Here is a 12,000-nt window from a genome sequence, read left to right on the forward strand (position 1 = left end):
GTACTGTTTATGTTTCAATTATATTCCAAATGATATCTGACTAATTGAAAAATCTTTTAGTCACTGTGCAAGATTAACAAAGGCCCTGCCTCAGGCTTTGATTTTTAACTGTAGTTGAAATAAAATGACAATTTGCATTTTTGGATTAAGTCTGGAAACAAATATTATGTAAATACAAAATAATTATCTAGAGTAATATCAATTTTTACAATTTAGGGAACTATGTTTTGCTAATATTGAAAATCTAAGTTTGTGCCTTTGCACAGTGTCTTCAAAAAAGGAAGAGCTGGGAAATTTTCCCTGGGCCCATAGCCTCAAATTTTTTTCTTCTAACAAAAAATAAAATCTTTAATAATAAAAAAAACAAAATAATGCTTGCAATCATATTGACTAATTTATCCAATGACAATGCTGTAACTGTTTGAACAGTATTGTTAGCAGAACAGAAAAACCGAAGCAGATATTTAAGTTAGATTGAATGTTGAAATGTAGGCACTATATACTGTTATTACAATTATGAATAATAATTGCCACATATTATAAAATACCATTCTCATTCCATGCATTTTACTGTTGGAGCAACAAGTCATCAAACAACATTTAGTTGTTGCTTCATGCTTCAGATTGTACAGTATTTTATAGTGTGTAATGGTTTTTCTGTAATATATCTGTTCAGCAGCTACAGTGCACTTAATATTGGCTTATTGTGAATTTCACAGCATAAGGCAATATTAGTGTTGTTAGGGAATTTAACAGCATTAACATTATTTTACTATTATTTGATTATTTGTCATAAAATGCAATCGAATATTTTATTCTTGAACTTTCGTTAAATGTAAGCCAAATATTTATATTAATTACATCATTAATAAATCTTCCATAATATTCAAGGCATTTAACCCTTCCTGCTGGACTAGTTCAGTATCATATTTATGTTACAGGAGTGTTTCATCAATATTTTTAAGAGTTTTTACTACTAAGTTCTGAAATGCTTGGAGATGGGAATCTGTTTTCAATAAATTCAAATATCCAAATTATTTATCAATTAGGACAGAAAATATTAACACAAAATTGTTTTCATAATACAAAATAGTTAATTTTTACATACAAAGTACTACTGTAATATGAGAAATTAGGATATTTAATGGTTATGCTTAGTTTTGGACATGAGAGTATATTTAAAATGTAATAATTAATAAGAAATTAAGCAATTGTTTTACAAAATATTTATTCATAACAATTAAACACATAGACAATTGTACCATACTATTGATATTTACAGTTTATATTATTAATCATCAAATAATATTTTCATAAAAAAGTAATTGGATGTAGTTTAACTTTTCACCAATGTGCATTTAAATGTTCTGCTACTTTGCGTAAAAAGTCTTTGTGACTTGCATAAAGCTGAAGTTCCGAACCAATATCTGTCCAGCAGACTTTAGCAGCATCATCACCTGCTTCGAGATGGATCTTTCCAATACTTTCTCCAGTATCATCGTGAAAAACATACGCCACTGTTTCCATCCAAGCATTATCTGTATTTCGAGGATCATCTACATATCCTTTGTATATCTGAAATTATAACAATTAAATATGGTTAATTATTTAAATTTAAATATATTTATAAATGAATAGATTAAAGCAATTAAAATACAGTCAACTTGTATTAATATGAATCACTAGGGGAACAGTAGTTAGTTTGCTTTATTGAAAATTCGTAATGATTTTCAGGGTCAAGATTGTATAATTTAGAGTTAAGGATTAAAGGGCAATTGAAATCTCTAAATTATATTTTGAATTAATTTACTAAATAAAGTTAATAAAATTATATTTTTTTACAAAAATAAATTAATGATCTAAATGATTTTCAAATAAACAAAATGAGGAGACAATAGTCACTGTTTAAGTGTGGAGTAGTAAGTATATCATAATACTGTAGTTAAACAAAACAAAGCTAAAAGAAATCCATGTTATTTTTCTGTTTAAAATAATTTTTGGCACCAAAAGAATGTAAAAAGCAACTGTTATTGAAAATGGGATTATTTCTTGGGGTTGTAAAGGTAATTTACAGTTCAAATTCTGGTAAAATGTTTATTTGCTTTATTATGTGTAAATAAACATTGTGATAAAGATATTTTGCCAGAGAAATGGCAAAATTCACTTTAACAGTTGTTTCCAACTTTCTGTACCTCTGCCCCCACTTTTTCAGAAAAAATTGTTGCACCCCTCAATTTTTGTAACAATCTAATTTCATAAATATTGTCCTTATAATTTATTTAACAGCATACAAAACAATATACCTTATTAAATAAAGTATATTGTTCACCGGGACTCAAGTCTTGTTGAGACATTTTGGCAAGAGAGTGGATGGATTTTTAGCATTCCTACCTGAGTTGTTCTGACAAGGGTTGTGAATTAGACATAATTGTTTTGACTATTTTTGTTTGTTTGTATTAAAAGATGATAATTTGGTAAAAGATGTGCACCCCTAGCAATAGTCTCATGCTGCACTAGAGGGGCATGCCCCATGGATCAGAAAACACTGCTTTAACACAAGAATTTACTTTATCAGTATTTGTTTTAAGGTGAGTGGACTGTTTAACTTCTGTTAAAATTAATGTCACATTATATGAATAACTTGTAAATAAACAATTACTTTGTGTTGAATTTAAAATTATATGCATGTAGTCTATCTAAGTTAAAAATTTGTTTGACTGTATTTTTGTTAATCAACTTATTTGTATGTTAAACATTTTCTAATTTTAAGATGCACAGAATATATATAACTTTAACATAGAAATAATGTACTTGCTTCTTTTCCTTTTTTGAAAAAATCTTCTAGTTTTTCTTCTAATTTTTGTTTATCAGATTGTGTTAAACATAAACTGTTTAAAGCTTCTTCACAAAACTCACGTTTTAGAGTAGCACTAACAAATTCTCCGGGATCTATCATACCCTATAAGAAAAATATTCTAAAAATTAAGTATCATTTGGTTTTATTTTATCAGTAATAAATTATGATATATTGATTTTTTTCCCTCTCTTTTAATTTCAAAATTTCCAAAGAACCATTTATTCATTTAATGATTTTATTAACAGTTTTATTAAGATCTAAGATATAATGCATAAAAAGTATTGTAACCAAATTATAATGTTAAAATTGTATAATGAGTTGATAAATACTTGTAATAAGAAAAATAATCACAAACAAGTTAATAGAACATCATAAAGATGGGATTACAATTAACCATTCCTAAGTACAACCATCTACAAGAACCTTAATTAAACAGAGTTCCTGTAGATAGTCTGTAACTTAATGAATCATTAATAAACTTTTATAATAAATAAAAAAAAAATAGCAAAAAAGATTGTCCAATAAGAAATATAGTCTACTCTATTATAGCCTACTAAAATTAGGATTCTTTATTCCATAGCTACAGCAGTGAAGATCTCTTAATTAAATGTGATTTTTATGAAAGATATCAAAAACATGCATATCATTGTGGACAGATGCATCACATTGTATTCTAAACTGCATGTCTACTTTCTTCAGTTAACATTGTTATAAAATTTTTGATTATAGAATGATTTTATAGAATTTTAAGAAATAACTACCTCAGCAATAGCACTTGACTCAAGTTGGCTCTGAATGAAAGAATAACTTATGAATAACATGTAAATTATCATGCAAAAGTGAATAAATTTTGCATTTTATCATGGAGTATTATGATTTCATTTTCTAATAAATCAATGAATCAATTATACTGATTATTATAGTACAGTTGACCCCCCTATAACATGGGTTTCTATAGTTCGGATTCCTATATCATGGCGAAAAAATTGTAACAGTATTCGTACAAACCTGCTAAAAAAACTCCTATAATTCGGTAAAACATCATCACCGACTCATGTCGTGACAGGATTGATTGAATCTAGACCAATAGCAGATATTGTACAAACCGTTGAGTTTAAAAGAGCAGCGGACCTACTAAAAACCATTTATTATTTAACGTCCATAAAAATTATATTTATATTAATGATGTCTCCAAAGTTCAGCAAATTTTTCGCAAAAAAATAATTTATCAGAAAGAATGCAAGCGCCATTCAATGACAAGTTCCACGATGAAAACAAGCTTAAGTAATGGTGCCATCAAACAGTGCACACTCGGTAAGTAATCCTACAATTTTTTGTTTATAGCATAGTTTATATGGATTATTCCCAAAAAATTATACGTATTTTGGAAATGTTGAGTCAAATTAGTCTAGAATTGATTAATTTTATGGAAGAAACCTTTCAAACAGCCGTAGTCCATAAACTGCATACGTGCGGGCTGTGATTGGCTGGACTCATAGAAAATGGATCCATAAAAACCGAAATGTATCTACCATGTTATAGGAGGGGTTGACTGTATATTTAGTCTTATTTTAAATCAATTAACTACTACATTTAGGAAATGAAAAACATCTTTTTATCTAGAATATGTTTTTTGGCCATTCTACAGCCATCTTCAGCTTACAACAAATATAAATTAATGGAGGAAAATTAAACTTAAGTTGACTTGTAAGTTTAGAATAAAATCAAAATATAAATTCATGTTCATAGTTTCTAAAATTAATATTGTTAAATTAATTGGAAATGAGAAAAAACTAACAATATCAATTTAAGAAATTTTGGAAATTAATTTATATTTTAATTCTGTTCTAAACTTAAGTCAATTTTAATTCGTATTTTACACCATTTGTCTGCATTTTTTGTAAGCTGAAGACATCCATAAAATTGTTAAACCATTTCTAGAAAATTAATCTTATTTTAAATCACTTTATGTTTCCAAGCTTCGTGCAGTATATTAATTGGTTGTAATAGTTTTAAGCATTATAGCAATCAATTCATATAATAATGTTTCATACATTTGATGATTCATGATAATTTTAAAGTACACGAATGCTTATTATTTCTATTCTCATTATAATTTTTTGCAATTTCTCTCCATTAAAACATTACTTTTTGTTCTATTTTATTTGCATAGCATTGATCTATCTTCTACATTTATTAAAATCAAAACTTTAGTTTGAATTATATAAAAAATTAATTACAAATTATAATTACTTCTAACAAAACTTCTTTATAATTACTTCTTATACATTACAAAATATAAAAATGACTTACACCTGGAATTGCCCATTCTCCACAGTCATGTCGTTGAATAGAAACAAATTGTAGAATAGGAAGTTTTGTTGTTTTATGATGTATAATATCTTTATTTTCTCTTTTCCATCTAAAAAAAAGTACATTCTAGAATTATTAACTAAATTTTAGAAAAATATATATTTATCATCTGTAAACTGCCTTCCAGAAACTTTTTAAATGAATTATAATTAATGAATTAGTGATGATTATGACCTTGTGACAATTGGATCAGCAGCATGATTTGGACCCCAACGTCCTAAGCAACCTCTTCCTCTCAATCCAGTTCTTCCAATTGGATTCAGTGGATAATTTTCAAATATTTCATACTTTTTAACATAACTCCTTCTATTCACATTTCCATCTAATTCATTCCACTTTGGTTTAAAATTTGAATTTCTGGAAATTTTCAAATATCTCTTTAGTAATCAACTTATGAGAAATAACAATAAATTTTAAAAATTTATTTTTCAAATTTGATTTTAAATACTATAATAAAATATTCTTGCAATATTTATGAAGAAATTATTTTCTAAGTGATATTTTCATCAGTTTTGATATCATTTTCAGATTCACATTGAAATTTAAGTAAAAAATTTAATTTTTACTTTAGTCTAAAGATCTTTGGAATAGATCACTGCCTAGAATTTATCTAGAAAATCCTAGATCATCCATAATTGTCCAGAAAATAGTTATATCCTAAGTTATATCCCTATGTAATTGGAATCCATGACTTTTTTCAAGGTACAGTGGGGTCAAAGAGACAATGCCCATGCTCCCTGATGGACTGAAAAGTGAGTATACCTAACAGAATTTAGGGGTAAAAATAAAAAACAGCATTGCACATGCCTAACAGAAAATGCGTGACAAAAACAAAGCAGTCAACACCAAGCAAACATAAGGATTATCTGTATACGGCCAACAAGTGTAAGGAATTGCTTTCTCATTTGGCCAGCAACTGTTTTCTTTGATTACACACACACAGTAAAATATAATTCATATGTACTAATACTAATTTAAAAATTTTTAGTTACAAAAGTGCAATGTTAGCCAATTCTTTCATGATATGACAAAGTTGCATGGTGTCCCTAGTTTCAATGAGTAAGTTACTTAATATAAAAACAACATTTTCAATCACTTTTAGGCTGTGTACACATTAGGCGTTTTGAAATGCACGCTTTGGTAATGCACATTTTAAAGAACCAAGAGTTCCGCATAGATATACACACTCAAACATGTGCTTCTGGCCAAGCGCACGTCAAATGCACGTTGATAGATTTTGGTTAGAATGCGTATTTTGCAGACATCAGCCACGTGCTTTGAGATACATGTGCTGCCATGTTGCTGTACATTCGATCGCGCACTTTAGAGTGGACACTCGTTGGCCAAAATGAAGAACAATCATTTTGATACTGATCTATTTATTAATGAAATCCAAAAAAGACCAGTCATCATCAAATGATTTTATAGACATTCTAAAATAATTAAAAAACTTGGGTTCATATTGTCTTAGTTTTGGATACAACGTCATAAACATTCCACGAATCAGTCTATCTCATAATATTGGGTGCACCCAAAATTCTCTTTGCCTCTGCCATTGTCTTTTATAGCAACGATAGAGGAGCCACACACAAGCAATTACTTTCACATCCATTTCAAAACTGAGCCAGATCGAACGGTTGGTGAATGCCGAGTTAAACGCACAGTATGTATGCTGCTAACGCATGTTTAACACAACACCCAACGCCTAATGTGTACACAGCCTTAGTGATTATCACCAGGTCCCAAGAGATTTGATCAAATAAAAAATGTTTTTGAACAATAAGTGATTAAAAATATTGATTTCCCATTAAACAACTTGCTGAAAACTTAATTTCAATCAGCAAGAAACATGTTAATTAACAATAAGATAATTAAATCAATTAAATAACCAATTAATATATTCTATCATAAGTGAAAATGTGGATGAATATTTTTAAATTTATAAGTTTTTATCCACAGAGAAACAAACAACAAATGTAAGTAAAGAAAATTAAACAAATTAAAATAAGTATTAAAGAATAAAATATTTTGATAGCTTTTTAATTTTTAAATATTTTAATGGCTTTAATTATATTTTTTTTTTTTCCTTTTATTGAAAACCTTGTTTCATCCTACCAGAAATCATTCCTGTCTTTTTTTTTTTACCACATTTTAAATTGTTTCTTCCTAGTCATTTTTTATAGAGCCATTAAATCTTCTATGACTTTAAAATCTTATCTTTATAAAATTTAAATTTTAAATGTATATGGGTATGTTTCCTTGGCAACATTTAAGTAAACAAGCCAATGACAGATGAAAACAGAACAAACACCATTTTTTTCTGTTTTTATCTGAAGAAGATGATTATATGTTATCATAAGTGCTCACTAATGATTTGTGCCTTATTACATTGCATTTTAACTCAATAAAGCAAACAATACACATTTTACAGTAACAGTTTGGGGAACACAAACATTTTTAATTCAGTTAATGAGCCATCTTCAGACTTAAATGGACATCATTCCTATTCTTATAAAATCATTCCTCTTACATCCTTTTACACCCAAGATGGCCCACTAACTGGATTGGAAACATTCAAATTTTCCCAAACTGTTATCCACTGTTAAAGATATATTATTTGCTTAATATAATTCACAAACTTATTAAAATTAACTAATCTACTATCACAAATATCAGTCCATTGTAATGATTTCTACCCAATTTCTGGATCTGCCCACGGTTTCGAAGACAAGCCACTTATCGTATATTCAGTTGGCTCGTAATCTTGCCAATGTACTTCCCAAGACACTTTATCATCAGGAACAGGAAAGCGCTTAATGTTTTCATTCCTAGAATAGGAAGTGTTTCTGCATTTGACATGAAGCATCTTCTCAATATTACCTATAAAATTAAATATAAATTATTTTTAATGTCTTTAACATCTGCATAATTGAAAATTAAAAATTACCTTTGCTATTGATTGTAGATGTAAATAAAACAAGTATTATGGGTGATATTGATTGATGAAATGAACTAAATTTGAATAATCTTAATGAAAATGTCAGCTAAAGAAAATATTTAAGAGAAATAAAATGAATATGCATAATAATCCATTCTGTTAATTAATTTACTTATTTACATTTTAATTTGAAATTATAAATTTACTCACGACTGACATCTACAACAAATTATCTTTATATCTGTAACATCACGTGGCTCGCTCGTCCATATGGTGTTGACAATTTTATCCTCTAGATGGCGTCATTACTGAAAGGACACGGTTTCGCATTTCGAACAGAGAGCGCTGCCATGTTTGGTCCTTTTTATTATGTAGCATTCGTAGATTTTTATTTTAGATTGTCTATTTGTATATGTATTTATTTTTTTCATTTAATGTAACAGCTAGGCATTTTTTTTTAAATAAAATGGTGTGATATGCAGTACGCAACAAGTAGAACGGTAACAACAGGACTAAATATGGATTAATGGGTGAAATAATAAGCGCTACTCTGTAAATCTAGTTTTATATAAACGTTTATACATAACTTTCGCGAACGATTTCACGAATTTATCAAAACAATGAATTGATTCAAATAAAGTAACATTATTCGACTTTCAATTTAAATATTAGAATTCATGTATTTCTGAAGTTAAAAAGCTGCTTTTTTTTTATCATTTAAGTAGGTCCGTGATGTCAATAGAATTGTTTGAATGACAGGATTATCGAGGTGGTTAAAATATCAGCATATCACCACACAACACTCAGAATCAAATCAGGAAGAATGAACCCGTGATTTTTTTCGGAAGTGGTCTTTCTCCAATACATCAAGCACCATTCTCCTAGTTGATAGGCAAGCTAAGAACAAGGAAGAAAAATATTGTACTGTCAGTTTTCATTAAAGTAAACTTGACGAAAGGCACAAAACAAATTGAAAAGTTTAGTGTTTTAAAACCCATGGACAAACACGCATGCTTACTTACTTGAGCAAAAACTATCGAATAACTGAGTTTGCAGTTAAAAGTTGTGAAATTTTGTACAAAGGATTTCTCAAATTTTCGAACCGTGTTAGAACGAAACCATGTTGTAGAAACGCCGTGTTGTACGAGAGATACCTACCTATACAGTGGTACAGTACCTCAGGATACGAAATTAATCCGTTCCGAAACTGAGATCGTATCATGGAAATGTCTTAAGGTGAATCATTTTTCCACATACGATTACATGTAAGACCAAGTAATTCGTTCCAACACGAAAAACACACTCAGATTAGGGGCCGTCCATAAATTACGTAAGGTGTTTTGGGGTGGGTAGGGGTAAAGGATTTCTTACTATTTCTTACTCAGGGGCAGCGTTGCCAGATGTTTTTTGTCCTTGTAGCCAAATAATTTTTAAAAAGTAGCCCAAAAGTAGCCAATTGCTGGAGCAGTTGGCTACTTTTGTACCAGATGTTGTTTTACCTAGTACCTTTGCACTAATCTAGTACCTTTTTACTTGTCCCAGTACCAAGATACCCAACACCATTTTCCTAGTACCATTCATGAAATCCTAATACCTTTCCTTTCAAAACATTCATTTTTATTCTATATTTCTATNGTGGTGACCACGGGAGAGTATTATTATTATTATTATTATTATTATGGTAACAAAGCAGATCGACAAGGAAACGGCGACGAAAATTCGTACTGTATCATCTCCCATGTGGGTTTTTCATCCCCAGAATACGATTGTTGTAACCTTTCTCTTCAACTGCAGGATAATTTTTTTATAATTTCCGCGAGAACATTTCTTCTTCTTTGAAAAATTCCGGCATGATTTGAACACGTTATACGTCGCCATTCTTCTGACGCCATAAACGAATGACCTGATTGGTTAAACGACTCCTGAAAGAGGGGAATATCAGCGAAGAAAATAATAGCCAGCGTTTTTCCGAAATTCGTTTAGACGGCGTTAAGTAATAGACGATCGTTATCTTTGCAACGCATTTTAAACCGCGGCTCAGCCAGCCAACGTCTACACGCCGTTCGGCTGTTAAACATCATTTAACGTTTGACTTTATCCGACTTATCACAACCTCCCTTCCCTTCCAGTGTAGACGTTATTTAAGGACAGCCCCCAATGCTGAATATTGATGTTTGATGTTAATAACTTTCATTTAAACTCTGTTTATTTTATACGAAATTTATTTTTAGTGTTTGTCATCAATTTTTAATGCGAATTCTAAACATTTTGTTTTTAATGGTCAGCAGAAAAAGTTACAAAGTTGTGAACACAAAATATTCTTTATAGCCTAATCATATCAAGTCTTAAATGTATAAATAAAGTTTTAAAAATAGTTTGTTTATTACTTTTTCATTGACAAAATTTTTTCAGACTATTTAAACTGAAAAATGACAGAAATTAAATCAAATAATGTAAATAATTGAGCTAAGAATTATTACGTAAGTATTTTTTTATATAAAGTACTGATTATATTCAGTTTAAATTGAATTATTAATTATTTTTATAAAATATAACATTAAGTTGAAGTTAGTGTTTTCTTTACATTGTATTTTTTTAAAATTTGAATCGTTAAATATTAAAGTTCTCTATATTGAAATATTATACATTATAATTTTTGCATGGTTTATCATTACGATTCATTATATATTTGCTATTTTAATATTCACATATTGATTGTATTATTGAGAAAGTAAAGTGAAAACAGACAGATCTGTCACAAAGTTACATTTATTTTCAGTTTAAACATGCCAAAACCTTATTCGTAAAATAAACGTTCTGCAAAAATTACTTATGTTCGTCAATTTTATTTATCAATAATATGCAATTAGAATGTTTCTCACGTTCATATTGATCATTTGGATTTCATCCTTGACACAGCTGAATTTTGTTAGCATATAGGTTATTTACAGAAGTTTCCACGACATTGTGCACTTTACATTTTTGTACTTGTAACTGCCATGAAGCTAATCTCACGGATTCACTAAATTATTATGTAAAAGCATCTTGAAATGCACCTACTGTTTTTCAGGAAATGAACGGTCTGTCAGTACTTTTACTTTTTCAACCGACCCAGTTTTTCAAAAACTTTTCCATCCACGATTTAACAAGCTTTACGTCTGAAATTTTTTCCATATTTGGTGTTAAACATTCTCTGCGCAGTCACAAGAGATTTTATTTCATCTAACCAAACAATACACTGAGAGTTCTCTTGTAAAGATGATATCAGGAATTAATAGAAGAGAGATCACTACAGGCGGCAACACTGGCAAAATTATAGTATAATCAGAGTAAACATTTGTGGACTATAAGTTTAAAATTATTAAATAGGCGAGGTGTTTTTAAGTAAATATGCTTAAAAACGAAAACTATTTTCAATTGTCCACCATGAGCACAATTAATTTACATAACTCGTTTAATTAAACTGATTCAGAAATGTTGGACATACTGATTCAGAGAAAACGCTTTTATACAAAATATTTTTGTCTAAGCTTACTTAAAACTTTTAAAATGTTTTACGTAGGTGTCAATGCACACTGATCAAACAAAACGCAAAATCGTGATAAATCAGAATTAAACACTTTTCAACAAAATATCTTTGTTTGATTAGTATGGGTTTAAATGTTTTAATATGCAGCAAAATATTTTGTATAAATATATTTTTACCCGCGGGAAGTGATCCATCGACAACTTGTCGAAGGAACAAACAGTAATCATTTTCTTGTGCGCGTTTATAGTTGATTGGACGCTTTCTACATATAGCTCATATTTGCAAGTGTAGTTAATTATAATA

The 12,000-nt window shown here is 29.1% G+C and overlaps 1 protein-coding gene across 1 annotated transcript; it reads right to left on the reverse strand.

The window, feature by feature from the left end:
• Nucleotides 1-1,263: 1,263 nt before the first annotated feature.
• LOC111642350 (ADP-ribose pyrophosphatase, mitochondrial-like) lies at nucleotides 1,264-8,496 on the reverse strand. Its single transcript, XM_023388685.1, has 7 exons — nucleotides 8,379-8,496; nucleotides 8,178-8,274; nucleotides 7,927-8,110; nucleotides 5,405-5,587; nucleotides 5,171-5,279; nucleotides 2,816-2,959; nucleotides 1,264-1,575 (listed from the first exon to the last, which is right to left on the reverse strand). The coding sequence occupies exons 1-7, from the start codon at nucleotides 8,385-8,387 to the stop codon at nucleotides 1,345-1,347; spliced, it is 957 nt and encodes a 318-aa protein (XP_023244453.1). The 5' UTR covers nucleotides 8,388-8,496; the 3' UTR covers nucleotides 1,264-1,344.
• Nucleotides 8,497-12,000: the final 3,504 nt, after the last annotated feature.

The sequence above is a fragment of the Centruroides sculpturatus genome, unplaced genomic scaffold (genome assembly GCF_000671375.1).
Source record: "Centruroides sculpturatus isolate CEXI.00-Female unplaced genomic scaffold, Cexi_2.0 scaffold1376, whole genome shotgun sequence".
Lineage (NCBI taxonomy): Eukaryota > Metazoa > Arthropoda > Arachnida > Scorpiones > Buthidae > Centruroides > Centruroides sculpturatus.

What these genes read in the sequence shown, in the direction of transcription:
- LOC111642350 (XM_023388685.1), bottom strand. An exon ending in ATCTACAATCAATAGCAAAG is followed by an intron (nt 8,111 to 8,177) that starts GTAATTTTTAAT and finishes TTAATTTTATAG; the next exon opens with GTAATATTGAGAAGATGCTT. An exon ending in TTTTCAAAAAAGGAAAAGAA is followed by an intron (nt 1,576 to 2,815) that starts GCAAGTACATTA and finishes TTATAATTTCAG; the next exon opens with ATATACAAAGGATATGTAGA.